This window comes from Vidua macroura, chromosome 2, assembly GCF_024509145.1.
Source record: "Vidua macroura isolate BioBank_ID:100142 chromosome 2, ASM2450914v1, whole genome shotgun sequence".
In the NCBI taxonomy this organism is placed as follows: Eukaryota; Metazoa; Chordata; class Aves; order Passeriformes; family Viduidae; genus Vidua; species Vidua macroura.
In genome coordinates, this window is record NC_071572.1 from 898,716 (window position 1) to 916,768 (window position 18,053).

At 46.0% G+C, this 18,053-nt stretch overlaps 1 protein-coding gene across 6 annotated transcripts in view; it reads right to left on the reverse strand.

The window, feature by feature from the left end:
• Positions 1 to 18,053, reverse strand: part of ITSN1 (intersectin 1) — a 106,754-nt gene that overhangs the window by 30,187 nt on the left and 58,514 nt on the right. For all 6 annotated transcript variants that reach the window (XM_054002248.1, XM_054002262.1, XM_054002242.1 and 3 more), the window contains 8 exons: positions 15,117 to 15,241; positions 13,941 to 14,167; positions 12,834 to 12,955; positions 8,151 to 8,395; positions 6,564 to 6,723; positions 5,101 to 5,306; positions 3,891 to 3,973; positions 1,970 to 2,136 (listed from right to left, as the gene is read on the reverse strand). In XM_054002248.1, the coding sequence (XP_053858223.1) occupies positions 1,970 to 2,136; positions 3,891 to 3,973; positions 5,101 to 5,306; positions 6,564 to 6,723; positions 8,151 to 8,395; positions 12,834 to 12,955; positions 13,941 to 14,167; positions 15,117 to 15,241 (1,335 nt within the window). The remainder of the gene's footprint in view (positions 1 to 1,969; positions 2,137 to 3,890; positions 3,974 to 5,100; positions 5,307 to 6,563; positions 6,724 to 8,150; positions 8,396 to 12,833; positions 12,956 to 13,940; positions 14,168 to 15,116; positions 15,242 to 18,053) is intronic.

Genomic DNA, 18,053 nt, shown 5'->3' on the forward strand with positions numbered 1-18,053 from the left:
CAGCAAGGACAGACCCTGCGCTCCTGGACACTCCCTGAAACCTGAGGGCACTTTGTGACAAGTGATGAAGTCTCCTGAGCCAGCAGAGCAGAGCTTGCTCTGTCCATTTAATAATCCCCAGCAAGGACTTGCCAATTGTGCTGTACAGCAGGACCCTTCAGATCCCAACTTGATCCATTCAGGGATTATTTTCTGAACCCCTATGCAAAGTTTTATAATCACATGTCCTGAAATTGTTGTGTTTCCAAGCCAGCCCCACAGAGGGAATTCTCACCAGTGTCCAGAATAAGACCCTGTATCCATCCACCCCTCCCAAGGAACACCCTCAGAATGGACCATTGTTCCTCTGAAGAACAAAGACTTTCCCACTTTTTTTATAAACTGAAGCTTGAAGGAACAGGGAATGGTTTATTTTAGCACCCTGAGGTGAATGGGCAAAGAAGAACAAATTTTAAAAATTCTTCTGCTGTAGAAACCATTGAGATTTTGAGTCATTTCTAGAAACTCTGCCCTTGCTGCTGAAAGATCACCCCTGCTTTTCTTTGGTTCTGTCAATAGTGCAGAACACATGAAATTATTCCTCTTTTCAGAACACTTTCCAGCCCAGGCAGCTGTCCAAGCACAGCAGCACATCTGAGAGCCCAGAGAGCCAGGACTCTGAAATCCTTGCAAAAACTGGCTCTGGGAGCAGGCTGGAGAGCAAAACCCAGGTCCCCACTTGGAGGCAGATCCGTGTCCTGCAGGCACAGGAACCCTGGCATGGGAGCAACATCCCAGCAGCAGGGGCTCCACCAGCTCTGTGCTTTTGCCTCCCTCTCCCATCAAGATTCGAGCTGAAGGTGGGATTTTCACCAGCACAAAGGGCACTTGGAGCAGCTTTGGGTGAAGCTGCTGCCCCAGCCAAGCTGAGGTGACAGAAACACCAAACTGAGCTCTCTGACAAAAGGGGACTCAGAACTGAACACCTGAGCTCTGCACAGGGATTTGCCAGCAGTGCCCCCATCCCACCTCCCCAAGGACTGCAATACTAAACATCACTAACCACAGGGTTTTTAACCCTGGCCCCGAGGATGCTGCTGGAATTTCTTGACACTGCAGAAATTTCCTCTTGAAAGGTTTCCTACAGCTGCAGATTTCACTGCAGCTCTTATCCTGTGGCTTTTCCAGCAGCAGGAATGGCTTTAAGGAGTGACTCTGCCCAGGCTCTGTGCTGCAGTCTTTCACTGAGTTCTTGTGCATTACCATCCAGATCCCCCCAGATACACTGATTTTTATTTATTTATCTTTAACCCCCCCCCATTATTCCAGAGATATAAACCAGAACCCTTCTCATCAAGAGATCAGTCGTGTACCCAACTCTGAAGCTAAACTAATTCCTACTGGGAGATAAATTATCCTCTCAAGCCATATAAATGAGAGAACATCTTTCTTTAGAATGCCTAAAAAGAAAGCAAAAATCACCCCAAAAAACCCCAACAAGGATGTGGTCTGTGGAATTATTTCAAGATAAAAAGAGATGAAACAGAACCTCTATTATTCAGTCAAAAACTGACAAATAAATACAGTAGATAGCAAAGTTTTGGTGCAAAATTAGTTCTAGATTGCAAGAAATGATAGGGAAAAAAAGGATTGGACTAAAATATTACTGTGTAGATTTTTGGGTTTTTTTAAATAATGGCAGTAAGATACAGCTCAGGCATTAAAAACTTACCAGGACAATAGAACAATCATGACTGCTCTGATCAGTGTCTAAAAAACTGCCAAGTGCACTACTGAAGTTGGCATTATTTTCATGGATGATCCCCCAAGTTATTTATGATATTTTAAGTTGTAAAAAGCAACTCTTGTTGTTATTGTAATTGTTTTTCCTTTCCAGTCTCAGTCAACAAATCTGCAATGCATTTTTATTTCCCCTACCATGCCCTGCCTGGCAGCTACCACTACAACCCCAAAGAAAACATTTCTCTACCTCAGAATCTTTGAGTCTCACATAATTAGATGGGAAAACTCCTGATTTATCACCCAGCGTTCCCGTCCACCAGTCACCATCTTTCTTTGTCACCAGGATCAGGTCACCTTGTTGGAAAGTGAGGTCTCCCTGCTCCGAGCTCTCGTAGGTGTACATGGCAATGTACTCTGGAAAAGGGAATACAGCACATGGAAAACTCCTGAGACACCCCCTGGGATGCCCTGCAGAAGCTTGCTCATATCAGGGCTAAGCAGAAGGCAAATTTATTATTTATTACTCACAGAAACATCAATATTTCATGAATAAAATTGTATCTATCAGAACTGAATAGGATCTATCAAAAGGCTGCCTCGGGGGGGGGGGTTGTATATAACTTGCCATTTTAATTAAAATGTACATGAATCATTTATTTAGATGTTAAACATGTTTCCCAGTGGTTTCTGGGTTGTGCTGATGAGTGGGATTTTCAGAGTTTGGGATGCAAAGTGCACACACCTTAAAAATCACCTTCTGCACATGAGCTTTTCTGCAACCCTCTCAACAGAAGATGTTAAATCCCTGCTCTACTGTTTCTCAAACCACAGCTTTTTTGAAGTGTTTAAACAAAATTGTGTTCCTTTTTAATACAAACACAACACCAGAGATATCCCACCTGGGACAAGACTCTGCATGCCCACAATTCCTCCTCCTCAAACACCAGGAAAACCAGAACAAGGTGATCTTTAAGGCCCCTTCTGCCCCAAACCAGCTGGGATTCTATGGAATAACTACTGAGCAGAGCAGCTGTACTTTGAAATAACTGATTCTCTCCCTTTTCTCTGCTGCTCCCTCCTTTTAGTTTCTGTGGTGCTCAGGCCAGACACAAATTAAATGCTAATGTCCCTAAAACTGTACCTGGAATTGCAGTTAGAAACTTCAGGTGTGCTGTAGGGACCACACACAAATGTTCACCTGTCACCTACATTTTGATTAATTGATTTCCTCTGCCTGTGATTTAATTAACACACCTCTGAGCTGCCTCTGCACTGGACGGGATTAGGAGTTAAGGCAGCTCAGGTGGGGACATTCCCCTGCAGCTGAAGGGTGGCAACAGCCAGGAATTCCCCTTTTAAAACCCTTCAGAAAAATATCTGTGAACTCTGAGTCTGTGCCCCAGGCCCCACCTTTAAAATGGAGCTGACCATAAAGATCCCAGTATTCCCTAAGTGACTGTCAGTGCCTTCATTAAGAGCTCTAATGAAACACTGGGAACGAGCTTTGGGGGAAATGAAAATATTTACCAACTCCTGACACCATGGACACATGGACAGAGGTGCTTATTTGGTCCTCTGTGAAAACCCATTCTAGATCAGAAAATGTTACCAAAACAATGGCAAAAAAAATTAGAAAGATTGGAAAAAGTACAAACTACAAAATATATTTTTATATCTTTTATATTTTGTACTTTTCCCAATATTTCTATTGGATATTTTCATATCTTTTGTAGTTTGTACTTTTTTCAGCATTTCTATTGGATATTTTCATATCTTCTGTAGTTTGTACTTTTCCCACTATTTCTACTGGATATTTTCATATATTTTGTACTTTTTTCAGCATTTCTATTGGATATTTTCATATCTTTTGCAGTTTGTGCTTTTCCCAATATTTGTATTGGATATTTTCACATCTTTTGTAGTTTGTACTTTTCCCACTATTTCTATTGGATTTGCTCATATCTTTTGTGATATGTGAAATTATTCCTTCTCTATATACAACATACAAAAACTGTTACTCTAAAACCAATGATTCTAAATTATTCTAGAGGCAAACTGATTAGCTCCTGGATTTTAACACCACTTGAAGAGCACGATCTGATTGCTGGTTTTGGCAAAAAGCAGAGTTCTTGTGTGCAATCCAGAGTAAGAGGCCAGCCAGGACTCACCTTCCCCTGACACCGCTGCCTTGGCTGCTGGGGATGCTACCCTTTTCAGACTAGCAGGACTTTCTGAGGAACCAGAATCCATGCTTTAGAAGAAAATAATGGTTATTTAAGAAATTCAATCTCTTCAGAAAAATTACGACGATATTTCAAATATAAAATGCACCCCCCCCAAGCAACTCCCTGGGTTTTAAAAGAAGAGACAGTCAATGTGCAAAATAAAGCTTTGAATCCAGTGATCTGTCATGGTCACATTTAAGCAACTGCCTTAAATACAGAACTGTCTGCACCTCCTCTTTTTCCCCAGGAAAAAAAAGATCTAAAATCATTCTCATTTGTATTCCTAATGCTAATGTTGCCTTCAAAATACAAAAAAATGAGATTTTAAATGTTTAATCCTCCAAGAATAATGAGAAGTGATTTAGATTTGAGGAATACTTTTTAATTTTGGGCAGAGAGGAGCTCTAACTTATACAGCTGTACTTCAGAAAGTCCAATACACTCATTTTTCAGCTGCAAGCCACATAAAATTAAGAAGGTTAATTAATCTTTTGTTGGTGAGGCAAGACCCGAGGAGAACTGAGGTCAGTATTCTTATTCTTATTCTTATTCTTATTCTTATTCTTATTCTTATTCTTATTCTTATTCTTATTTCCTTATTTCCTTATTCTTATTCATTTCCTTATTTCCTTATTTCCTTATTCTTATTCATTTCCTTATTTCCTTATTCTTATTTCCTTATTCTTATTCATTTCCTTATTTCCTTATTCTTATTTCCTTATTCTTATTCATTTCCTTATTCTTATTTCCTTATTTCCTTATTCTTATTTCCTTATTCTTATTCATTTCCTTATTTCCTTATTCTTATTTCCTTATTCTTATTCATATTCATTTCCTTATTTCCTTATTCTTATTTCCTTATTCTTATTCTTATTAATTTCCTTATTTCCTTATTCTTATTTCCTTATTCTTATTGAGGTCAGTCTTCTTATTTCTTAAATTTTTATTTTCTTATATTATAATTAATTATTTTCTTAATTTCTCAATTAAGAAATTGAAAAATTCTTGAATTTTCAGGATTGGAAGTCAAAACCCTCCAGATCAAAACAAGGTCCCTTTTACAGTGTAAAACTTTAAAATTCAGTGGTGCAGCTCCTCCTATTGCCTTCTACCCCAGCACAGAAATGAAGGACTGGAAAAGCAAACAAAATACCTCGTGGACTTCCTAATGGGGCCTGAGATGAGCTTGACATAGGATTTGGGGAACCAGCCCTTCTGGCCCTGCACCTCCCCAAACCACCACATGTCCTGCTGCTCCAGCACGGTGATCACGTCGTTCTTGTTGAAGTTCAGGTGGTTGTCTTTCTTTGCTCTCCAGGGATACAGAGCCTGGGCCTGAAGCCCCTCCACTTTTTCACCCTGCAGAAAGAAAAACTGGAGTCAGCCATGCTCCACCTTCAGCAAGAAAGGTGCTTAAGGAATTATATCCTCAGGCTGCTTAGACAGCAACAAATACAGACCCTCTCTCAACTAAAGCATCAGTTAAACTCCCAAAGTAATTCCAGAAATGTTTACAGTCCTCCTGCATTTCTGTCTGTTAACACATCATGAATGCAATGCAAGATTAAATGAATTACTTTTATTTAAGATACACATGTAATAAACCCTTGTGAAGCTGCTTTGGCAGGACTTCTGGTCCATTTTATGGAAAATGATGCTTTGCTGCACTTGATTCATTGCACATTCCGATTTCTTTTTGCTCTGAGGTAGATGTTTAGCACTTCCCAGAACACATGAGCTCCCAAGAACAGTATCTTGTTCCACTGAGGAAAAGGAAATGCCTGAAGAGAGGGACAGAATTCAGCTGGGAAGCTTTGCCATTGCTATTCCACTTAACCCACTTGGGAGTGAAGGTTGTCAGGGGAGTGAAGAAAGCCCCAAGGAAGTGACCTGACCCTGCACCACCAAAATCTAAAAAAGCCATCCCACACCAACAAACCAGAAACTGCTTTGTGTAAAATCCTGCCCCAGATATTGGCAATGGAACAAAGATCCAGAGAATGGCCTGGGTTGGGAAGGACCTCAGAGCCCACCCAGTGCCACCCCTGCCATGGCAGGGACACCTCCCACTGTGCCAGGCTGCTCCAGCCCCAGTGTCCAACCTGGCCTTGGGCACTGCCAGGGATCCAGGGGCAGCCCCAGCTGCTCTGGCAATTCCATCCCAGCCCCTGCCCACCCTGCCAGGGAACAATTCCCAATTCCCAATCTCCCATCCAGCCCTGCCCTCTGGCACTGGGAGCCATTCCCTGGCTCCTGTCCCTCCAGGCCTTGTCCCCAGTCCCTCTGCAGCTCTCCTGGAGCCCCTTCAGGCCCTGCCAGGGGCTCTGAGCTCTGCCTGGAGCCTTCTCCTGTGCAGGTGAACAACCCCAGCTGTGCCAGCCTTTCCTCCCAGCAGAGCTGCTCCATCCCTCTGCTCCTCCTGGAGCCTCCTCTGGGCTCTCTGCAGCTCCTCCCAGGGCTGGGGCAGCTCTGCAGGCGAGACCCTCCCTGCCACCCCTCCTGGAGGTGCTCACTATGTCACGTCAGGTGAGCGTTTTACTGCACAGGCAAGGTTCACACTTTGCTCTCCAAGCCTTTGTGCTGGCTCAGAGCAGGTGGGTGAGGCCAGGAGCTCACCTGGCCCAGCACAGGGGACGGGGAGGAGCCGGTGACAGTGGCGGGGGTGAAGGCCGAGCGCTGCCGGAGCTGCCCCGCGCTGGGCACGGTCAGCGAGGGCTGAGCTGCCCAGGCATCCCAGTTATCACTCTCTGCCTTCTCACTGGTGTTTGCTGGCCAGCTGGAAAGAAACAGAAAAGAAGAATGTGATTCTTACTGTTTTTAACAGTAGGAACAAAAAAAACCAAATTCACGCAGAACAAATATTTCAACATTCCACATGAATTTCTTTTCCATGAGTATCCAGCACCTCAACTCCAGGTGCAGCAGTGCAACTGAACACTGGTTAACCACTTCAGGAACTTCACCTTCAAAGGCAACCCCCAAACTGAGCTCCTTGTCCTTGCCACTGAAGGACAGGGTTTTATCTCAATCCTTAGCTGTGTCCCTACAAACAGAAGTTCAAGCAGTGCAGGCTGCATTACACACAGTGGAAAGAGAAATAAAAACAATCCATCATTCCTTCCAAAATTGGTTTGAAACCTTCCCCCCCTGCACATCACTGACCTCTCACACCCCTTTTCTTTAGACACAGAATCATGGAATGGTTTGGACCTTAAAATCCCACCCAGTGCCACCCCTGCCATGGCAGGGACACCTCCCACTGTGCCAGGCTGCTCCAGCCCCAGTGTCCAACCTGGCCTTGGGCACTGCCAGGGATCCAGGGGCAGCCCCAGCTGCTCTGGGCACCCTGTGCCAGGGCCTCCCATTGAGGTATCAGTTTATAAATCTGGATTTCGTGGTCAAAAGAGAAGGAATTGCAGTTGGTAAGTGCCCAGTGTATTAAGACACCCAGGGATGGACACGTGTTCCAATTCCATCAGGTTTGCTAATGGTGTGACCAGGAATTAAAGCACCTTTTCATGTCATCTCTGCCATGAGCACATGATACATAACAATAAGCAAGTTGGAAGCTTTCAATAAGGCTTGGTGGAAACTAATGTAGGAGAAAGGCATTTAGGAGGTGGCAGTACCTGAAGGGGCTCCAGGAGAGCTGCAGAGGGATTGCTCATCAGGAAGAGGAGTGGCAGGGCAAGGGGGAATGGGTTCCCACTGAAAGAGGAAATTTCAGTGGCAGATGAGGATGGAATTGTTCCCTGGCAGGGTGGGCAGGGCTGCGATGGAATTGCCAGAGCAGCTGGGGCTGCCCCTGGATCCCTGGCAGTGCCCAAGGCCAGGCTGGACACTGGGGCTGGAGCAGCCTGGCACAGTGGGAGGTGTCCCTGCCACGGCAGGGGTGGGATGGGATGAGCTTTGAGGTCCCTCCCAGCCCAAACCAGTCTTGGATTCTGTGATTCCAAGGAAGTGAACACCTTGGGATTGCCCCCAGGCCCACATCCTCACATGGGGATGTCTCCTGCTCATGCTGTGCCCAGGCAGGTGTGATGGGAGCAGCCCCAAGTCCCACAGGGCTGCAACTTGAACTGATTCCTACAGAAAGGAATCTTCCACTCCCCAGAAGGTGTTTTTAGTTTGCACTCTGGCTCTGTGCTCAGTGCCAGTTCCAAAGGACCCCACACAGAGGGGCTGAGCAGCACCCAAACCTACGTGGAGCTGAAGTCTGCCCAGTTGTTGGCTGCTGCAGGAGCCTCTGGAGGGGCAGGAGCTCCCAGGGGGGTGGAGGTTTCCTGCACAGACACTTTGGGAGCAGCAGAGGGCTCGGCCACGGGCTTGGCAGAGGCTGGAACTTCACTGTCCGGAATCTTCTCTGCGTAGTTTGCAGGGAACCATCCCGTTTTCCCCTTCAGTTCTCCACCAAGCCACCCTGGCTCTCCAGTCTGGCTTTCATCCACCTGCAGACACAGGAAGTCAGAGAGTTAACAAACACATCCTGCAAATGGGAATTTTACTGAAAACAACCCAGATCTCCTCTGCAGTAATGAACTTTTTGCAATGCAAGGGGGCTTGACAATTGTTTTTTCATTTTCTTTCCATACTGAAATCACTGACCCATGGAATGGTTTGGGTCAGGTCAAACCTGTCCTGCTCCACCCCTGCCATGGCAGGGACACCTCCCATTGTGCCAGGCTGCTCCAGCCCCAGTGTCCAACCTGGCCTTGGGCACTGCCAGGGATCCAGGGGCAGCCCCAGCTGCTCTGAGCACCCTGTGCCAGGGCCTGCCCACCCTCACAGGGAAGGATTTTTTTTTCCCAATATCCCACCTAAACCTGTAATTTTTCAGCTTGAAGCCATTCCCTGGCTCCTGTCCCTGCATCCCCTGGAAATTGTCTCTCTCCAGCTTTCCTGGGGCTCCTCCAGGCCCTGCAAGGCCACCCTGAGCTCAGCCCAAAGCTTCTCCTGTGCAGGTGAACAATGCCAGCTGTGCCAGCCTTTCCTCCCAGCAGAGCTGCTCCAGCCCTCTGCTCATCCTGGAGCCTCCTCTGGGCTCTCTGCAGCAGCTCCAGCTCCTCCCTGGGCTGGGACAGGGCTGGGGCAGCTCTGCAGGTGGGCTCTCACCTGTGGGGCACAATCCCAATCCCAATCCCAGTCCCAATCCCTTTCCTGACCCCAGCTGGGGCTCAGCCCAGGGCAGGGATGGATCCCCAGGCTCCTCAGAGGAGCTGCTGCCAGTTTCCTTTGCCTCGGGCCATTTGGTGACTCGTGCCCAGAGGAATTTGCATCCACCCTCCCCCTCCCGGTGCAAACCCATCCCTCATTCCTGCGGGTTTTGGGTCCCCTCCTGTCTCTCAGCCCCTGGCAATCCCAGAAATGAAAGCCCTCCGTGCCTGACCGGTTCCCTGTGCTTTTCCTGCAGTGCAGAGCAAAATTTCCACTGCAGCAGAGATGGGAAAGCAGCAGGGTGGGAGAGGGAAGGGCACAGCTGAGGGGGGGTCTGGGACAAAGGGATTAAAGCACCGAGGGGCTGAAAAATCCACACAGGGATCTGTGACCCCAGCTGGACTCACTGCAGTCACCACACAGAGGAAACAAAGAGCACTGCAAAGGCAAATCTGGGTTCTGGAGGTGCTCTAAAAAGTGCATCTTACAGAAACCACTGGGATTCTTCAGACATAAGGAAAAAGAAAACCAAACAACCACAAGGTTTTAGACCCATGCAATTAATGGCTCTTCAGGAGAGGATTTGAAGCTGCAATAATTCAAAAACTGCCTGTGAGGATACAGATCTCTGTTTATTCAACCCAATTAAGTTCTCTATGCACACTCATGAAAAGGCACTTTGAAGGATAATTTAAACTTCATAATTCATTTCAGCTCTGGTTTCTTCTTCATCTAAAATACAAGCAACATCTGGTTTTGCATTACCATACTGAAATTTTAAATCAATTCCTTTGAATCTTTTTAAAGCTAGTTTGTTTCAATTTCCTTTAATTTTTACACCACCATCCACAAGTCCCAACAACAATCCCAGATTATTTTTTTCCAAAATACAACCAGACTTTAAATGCACACCTGAATAGTGAATTACAGTGTGTGGGAGGTTGTTTTTATTTATTCAACTGTACTTTAGAGCCACAGCTGACAACTCCTCAGTTCTGTGGATCACAGAGAAGATTGACTCCAACTCCAACAATCAATAACTAAGAAAACTGATGAGAAACTGTCATTAGAATTCATTGTAGATTTTTTCAGGAAGAATATCTGTTCCCACACAAAAGCTTGGTTGAGTTATAGCCAGGATTAAAGTCAATCTCAGCTTACAGTGGAAGAAATGTAAAGTACATTGAAAGGATAAGAGAATGAAAAAGTGGGAGAATTAAAAAGCCAGAGTAATTGTGGAATCCATGGCACCAGACCCAGGGGTGCCACAGGCTCTTCCCAGCAGCAGGGCAGAGCAGAGCCCTCCCCAGACTGGCAAAGCCTTTTCCTTCCTGGATAAATCCTCCTCCTCCCTGGTTCCCTCAGCCAGGGCTCGGGGTTGGTGTTTACACTCTTGGAAAGAACATTCCCAGGCTCTGGTAAAGGCCCAGCTCCAGTGACAGAGTGAGCTCTGCAACCCCATTCCAGGCAGGATTCCAGGCAGGATCCCTGCCCAGGATCCAGGAATTCCAGCCCAGGATCAATCCCAAACCAAGAATTCCAGCCCAGGATCAGATCCCAGCCCAGGATCCCAGCCCAGGATCAGATCCCAGCCCAGGATCCAGGAATTCCAGCCCAGGATCCAGGAATTCCAGCCCAGGATCAGATCCCAACCCAGGAATTCCAGCTCAGGATCAGATCCCTGCCCAGGATCCAGGAATTCCAGCCCAGGATCAGATACCAGCCCAGGAATTCCAGCCCAGGATCCCAGCTCAGGATCCAGGAATTCCAGCCCAGGATCAGATCCCAGGCCAGGATCCCAACCCAGGAATTCCAGCCCAGGATGAGATCCCAAGCCAGGAATTCCAGCCCAGGATCAGATCCCAATCCAGGATGAGATCCCAAGCCAGGAATTCCAGCCCAGGGCTCTGGTGGCACCTCCTGCCCGCTGCCTGCCAGGACCACTGCTCCAAACTGGGTGAGGATTTGAGTTCCAGTGTGGGAAAGCTCCATTGGTGTGAGGAGAGTTCTCCAAGGAGCAGGGGTTTGGTGGCACAGGAAGCTCCCAGCTGGAGCTCAGCTCCACTGCAGCTGCACTGATGCCACCAGGCAGCCTCACCTTAACACTGAGCTTGCAAATTGCTCTTTTCCAAGGAAAGGCACCACTGGCACCTTTGGAAGCACAGGACAAACACGGGGAGGAGGCAAAGGCAGCATCAAAAGCAAACCCTGGTCCAGGGTGGCTGAAGCACTTTTGGTAACGAGCTGGGCTGGGTTAATTTGACTCCTGGTGGGCTCAAACCCAAGGAAGTGCAGGAGAACCAGCTTGGGGGGTCAGTGGAGCCCCCGAGGAGCTCCCTGGCAGCACTTACCCACTCCCTTTTCACCTCCAGGGGAAGCAGGGATGCAAAGCAAGGCATGGTTACAGCACAGCTCAGCACTGACCACAGCAGCTGCCCAGAGCAGCCCTTTAACCCTTCCTGCAGGGCAGCAGAGCCCCCAGGAACCTGCTGGGATTATGGTCAAAATCACTTAAAAAAAAGGCAACAGAGAGGAGCTACCCTGCTGGGGCTGAGGGGGTTACAACTGAGTCCATAAACAACAGATAATAAGACTCAGATTGCCTCAAAGTCTCTATTTAAAATACATGTAGTGCTCCTTAGAATCACATATTTTGGGGGGAAATGTTATTTCCTTGCAAATCTCTCTTTTAAAATTATTTCAGTGCTCTTTAGCATTGTGTATTTTGGGGAAAATGTTATTTCCCTGCAAATCTCTATTCAAAAATGATTTCAGCGCTCCTCAGAATCACACATTTGAGGGAAAATGTTATTTTCCCTGCAAGAACAGGGATAAATATGTGAAGAACTGGCTAGAACCACATGTTTTGAGGAAAAATGTTATTTTCTCTGCAAATCTCTGCTTTAAAAATGTGTGAAATGCTTCTTAAAATCACAGCTTTTGGGAAAATTGGTATTTTTCCAGCAGGTCTGCCTGGCAGTGATCACTCTTGCCCACAGAATGACCTGTAAATCCAGGCCACCCTCTATTTCCCAGGAAAACAAGGCATCCCAGCATTTCCCAGCAGCCTCCAGGGTCTCCTCTCCAACACCATTTCCTGCAGCTTTACAACCTGTTGTATCCTCACTCAGAGTCCTCAGCAGTGACACTGAGCCAGGATTCACGTTGGATTTTCCAGAAGCCCATTCCAAGGCCACGAACACCCAATAAGTAAAAAGCCAAACCAACCCCAAAAGGTTCCATTTCCCAGAACAGTTTTTTTTTTTTTTTTTTTAAAGAATAATTACAATTTAGAGGATGCTACAAAGTGTATTTTTACAAAATCCACCATTACTAAACTGAGCTAAAATGTAAAAGCTCTTAAAATCAATTTTGTTGGGTAGAACACTGTTGAGAATACACTTCCCCCAGTGACCAATATTAAAGTATTCCCCCAGGAATTTTCATTCTGTATGTTAAGAACATACTAATGATTATTTAGTATTAATATCCACTTAATCCCTGCAGCCATTAACCAGGGGATTAAAACTTACAGAGACAAAAGCAAACCTTGCTTCAGAGTTTGACACAACCCACTGACCACATCCCTGAAAAACTGGAAATTATTCTCTTCCAACACACCTGCAACCAAATTTTTGGGATTTGAAGTTTCCTTTCTTGCCATATAAAATTGAAGCCAGCCATGGCAGAAGCTGAAGGCTTTTCCCAGGGAATATCCCAAGCCCTGCTTACCATGACAATGTCTCCAGGCTGGATGGTGATCTCGTCGTGGCTTCTGGATTCAAAAGGATACAGAGCTCTATAATACACTATTTTTACATCCTCCTGAGCAGAAATGGTTAGAGGAGCTTTCTCTGAGCAAAGGAAACAAACACACAGATACAGAGAGAAGAAATCAAACCACCTGATTTTTAAACACTCGGAAAATGGGGTGGAAATGGAGATGAGAGTCACCAAACCTGGCAGGGTCTGCAGAACAACTTTATCCCCTTTTTACACAAGGGAGATATAAAAATTGATTGTTTAAATATAATTTTCTTATTATTCTCTCCTCTAAACAACAGGGAAAATCATAGAAACTCAGAATGGCCTGGGCTGGAGGGACCCTAAACCCCACCCAGTGCCAGCCCTGCCATGGCAGGGACATCTCCCACTGTGCCAGGCTGCTCCAGCCCCAGTGTCCAACCTGGCCTTGGGCACTGCCAGGGATCCAGGGGCAGCCCCAGCTGCTCTGGATTTAGTTATAAAAGTGATGCAATCCTTTGGACAAATATTTAAACCAGTTTTACATTCCCAAGCAGTTCTTGTGTGTATCCAAGCCACTTAAGAGGGAAGCAGGATTCCCAATAGAGGCAAAAATCAGGATACAATGCACGGAAAAAGCTCTCAGCTGAAAGTGAATGTGTGGAGAGCAAAAAAGGGAGATTAAATCTTAGATTTTGGGTCATTGGTCCAGTGAACAAAGGAAGGCAGGAGAGGACAAGGGTGACTAAACAACATATTGTTCTTACTCTGAAAAATTCCAAGCCATGTATCCCAGACCAAAATAAGGAGGACAGGAATAGTTTTGACATCTTGCATCCAGCTCCTTGCAGCTGAGATCCCCCTTCCCTTGCCCCACAGTGTCAGAGCTGTCCTTGCCCCTCTGCTGAACACCAGCCTTTGGGGAAGAGCAGTGATGCCTAACAGAACCATTTTTGGAGCCTGGAGCTCAATCCATGCATTAGTTACTTTAACAAGACTCCCAATCCAGCCCTGACCACCACCTTGTTCTATGTTAAATGGGAAAAGAGAAGAGAACTGAGCTGCCCCAGAGCACTCCCTGCTGCTGGACCTTACCTGCGTTGGACCACGGAGCCTGGCCGGGCTTGTTGGGCTCCTGGTGGGGCTGGAAGAGTTTACTCAGCTTCTCCTGCATTTCCTGTTTCCCCTTATCCTCACTTTCCTTCTTCTTGGGTAGTTCTTCCCTTTTTTGCTTCTCATCTTCCTGGATTTTTTTTTGCCACTGTGGTTCTTCCTCTGGCTGTCCCCGCTCCAGCCGCGGCTTGTCCCGGTCCTGGATCCGCCTGGGGGACAATGGGGACAACAGGGCCACTCAAACCAAAGCCACCAAAAGCTTTTGGGTCATCTCCAGTACCAAGTGTCCTCTCTAGGGCTTTTCCATGCCCTAACTTTATTTTGGTGAGTTATCAATTGCTCCCCAGCATCTCCTTACACTGGGAATGATTCCCAGAAATCACAAACGCAGGGAGTGGTTTGGGTTGGAAGGGACTTTAAAGATCCAACCCAAGGTAAGACTCCAAACCGGCAAATCAGAAAGAGAAAAGCAGGAATCAGAACATGTGGCCATCCTTTTCCTCGTGCTGAGGGCCAAGGAGGAGAAGTATTTGCAAGTTTTACACAGCACTCCAGAGAATTATTGGGAATATTTCCCATTCCCAACCACCAGAGTTAACAAGTCCTTCCCCTCCACCAGAGGACAAGACACAAGAGAAGAATAAATATTCCCTGCTGGAAACAGTTTGCCCCAGTAAAGGCAGCTCTGAAGATCTGAAGGATGCCCAGTGTGCTCCAGTCTGTTCCATGGCCTATTCCACTCCTGGAATTCTTTCAGGGTTAGAGATAAATGCCTGGGAAGCAGCTGCTCCTCACACACTCGGTGTGCTGCAAAAAACAGACCTTGTCCAAGGACATCAATTCCTGACCAAAAACAGGGTCAGGAAAAAAACTAATTCATGGAATCCCAGGATCCCTGGGGCTGGAAAAGCCCTCCCTGCCCAGGGAGTCCCAGCTGTGCCCCGTGCCCACCTTGTCCCCAGCCCAGAGCTCTGAGCAGCCTTTCCATGGGGAAATTCCTGCTGCTGGCCAACCAATCCACTTCCCAAGCACTAGAGGGTGGCACTAGAGGACACAAACCTCACCTGCATCCCTGGAAGTTTTGGGCAGACAGGAATGTTTTCCAGGAGATGCCAGGGGAGGTGTTACATTTAGGGCTCCACTAAAGCAGTTTGTTACCTCTGAGCTTCTTTTTGCTTTTCCAGCTCCACTGTCTTCCTTTCCTGTTCCTTCTGTTTCAACCTCTCAGCTTCCAAGCTCTTCTGCTTCTGGAGCTGCTGTTTGTTATGGATTTCTCTCAGCTCCTGGATTAAAAAAAAGGCAAACAGATGTAAAAATCCACTCTGTGAATCAGAACTGATGGCCCCAAATAGTTCCCTGTGAGGGGACAACACCTGGCAGTGGTTGGGGATCTCTCAAAGTCACAGTCCTGCCAAATGCAAATATTTCAGGTTCATTCCCAGGGTCTATACACCACCTACTGTTTTCCTATTTTCATCCATTAAAGGGTTAGGAAACCAGAAAACCTTTAAATGGGACTCTGAAAAAATGGACAAGGCTTAATCTGAACAGTCACTTCTGTTTTGTTTGTTGGTTTATGGAATCCATTTATTGAATTCCATACACAAATCTCCCCTCTGAGCTCTCACAACAGCAACTCTTAATCAGTTTCATTTGCCAATTAATGCTGATTTACTAAAGAACCTTCAGGGCTGGTTTCTACACAGGAGACTGAAATCCTTAAGGAATGTCTTTGGGATGAGTCATGGCACAGAGACTATTCATTCATACATAAGTCAGTTTTTCTTCAATTGCCTGAAAAAATTAGAATATAAATAATAATAATAAAACCATAATATTTTCCTCAAGATTTGTTCTCTGCATTAACATATATTAACATAAATCCAACTTTTATCTGGAATTTCTTTGCATGACGTGGAATTTTGCATCTGAACTCCTCAGCATTACAGTAGAAAAAGGGAAAATTTACCTATGACCACTGAGGACTTTCACTGAAAATAGTTCACTTCAAAAACTGGTATCTTATCATGAAAATATGGTACAGGTAAAACTGAAACAGTTCATCCTGGAAGTATTTGGATGGTTTTTCAGAAATTCAAAATCTCTAAACCACAGGAAGTTTTCATTCCTCATGCACTGACCCAAATGAGAAAATTGCATTAAAAAAAAAAAAATTAAGTGATTCAAACCCATTGGATACAGGGGTGAAAATTTCAAAAGGGAAGCTGATCCTTGTGGCCCAGGTCTCAGTTTTATTTCATAAATGCTCCTCAGTTTTAAATTCAATGAAAACTGAGCTCAGCATCATTAAAGAGAGAATCAGTTCCCAGGGAAGCTGGAATTAAAGAGACATTTTAAGAATCATTTAAGTTTTCCACAGACATTTTAACACACTATTCCCTCCCAGCCAAGCTGGTGTGCTGGGCCAGTGTTGTGTGAAAGGCTTTTTCTGTGACAGAACTGTGTGTTAAGAAAATCAAACCTAGTTTATAGTGCTGGCACTTTTGGAGATGAAAAAAAAAATATATTTTTATATATTTTATAGTGCTGGCACTATAAAAATATATATATTTTTATATATTTTATAGTGCTGTCACTTTTGGAGCACTTTTGGAGATGAAAAAAATCCCATATACATCCCTTTTGGGTCAGCCAGGAGGAAACAAAGATGTGCTGGCCATCTCATGCAACATTGTTTTACCAAGTGGGAAGAAGAGCCAGCATCTCCCACAGCTCTACTGGAAACCAGCTGAACAAAATTCTGCTAACACCTCAAGAGCCAAGACATTTCCAGGTGGATGCTCAGCACAGCCCTACGCTCCTCCTGCACAGACACAGCTCCCAGCTGGACATTCCCCCTCCTCTGCTGCAATTCCAAAGATACCCCAAGGCTTTGCTCATTCCTGGGCAAGGAATGCCTTACCTTAAAAGCAGAGAAATTGTTACCTTGGCATTTAAATCCAAACAGGCCAACAAGGAGGATTTGAGGTGTTAAAACAGCCACATTCATGTTATTGAATAGGAATGACAGCATTTCAATATTCACTACACACAGCCAAGTCATCTGCTACAAACACCTTCATGGCAGAAGTGGAGTTGTTTTGGCCCTGATTGTGCCTTTTGGACAGAAAGACAACAGGACTTGGGGTGTTCAGGGATTACAACCCAAGGTTTCCATCACATCTTCTCCCCCTGAGACAAGCAGAGCATTTGATGCCAGGGGAAAGGGCCCTGCAGTTCTGTGCTCCCTGAAGCTTTTCCAGAGCAACCCTTTCCTGCCCCATTCCCCAGCTCCCAAAGCCTCTGCTTTGGCCTTGGCAGACAATTCCTCCCTTCAGCCCATCCTGGGGGTTGTTGGGCAAAGGAAGGGAGCTGCCACCCCTCTCCTGTCTGGAATCACAGATTACAGTGATGTGTAGGGATTCTTCCCATCCAAGTGTTTGCTTTTTAAAAATTCTGAAAATCGTGACCAAAATAGGCAATTTATTTAAACCCTTGAAGTTCCAGATAAGCAAAAGACAAAAATAACTCACTAGGGCTGTGCCCAAGTTGCAATTCAAGGCACACTCCTCAGGCAGGCATAAGGATTAGATAAAAATCCAATGCTAAACTCTTCTCTCTGGTTTTGGGTTGGTGCTGGCACCCCTTGGCAAACCCTGACTCAGTGAAACACTGCACACTCATTGCTTAGGGAAAGTGAAGCACATAACTGGAGGAGGCTCCCCACTCAGAGAGAGCTGGGTCCTGCCTGAGCAGGCCATGGAGACCTTTGGGAAGGAGTGTAAGGGCTGGATGCAGCCCAGGAGGAGAGCCAGGCACTGCAGCATTGCCTCTTCCACTGCCACTGACTGGAAGAAAGAAATGCTGAGATGTGAAGAGGGTTGGGAGCAGGACTGCCCTGCTGACACTGACAGCCACGGGACACACGGACAGCACTGGCACAGCTCAGCCCACTGGGGTCACTGGGAAAGAATTCTCAGCAAGACTATTTCACAAACATGAACTCAGTCCTTGCGTGCTTTTGGGCAGGAACAGCAGCAAGAAATTCTGGATTCTTGCGTGTTATAAGAAATGGGCATTAGGTCCTTGGAGCTG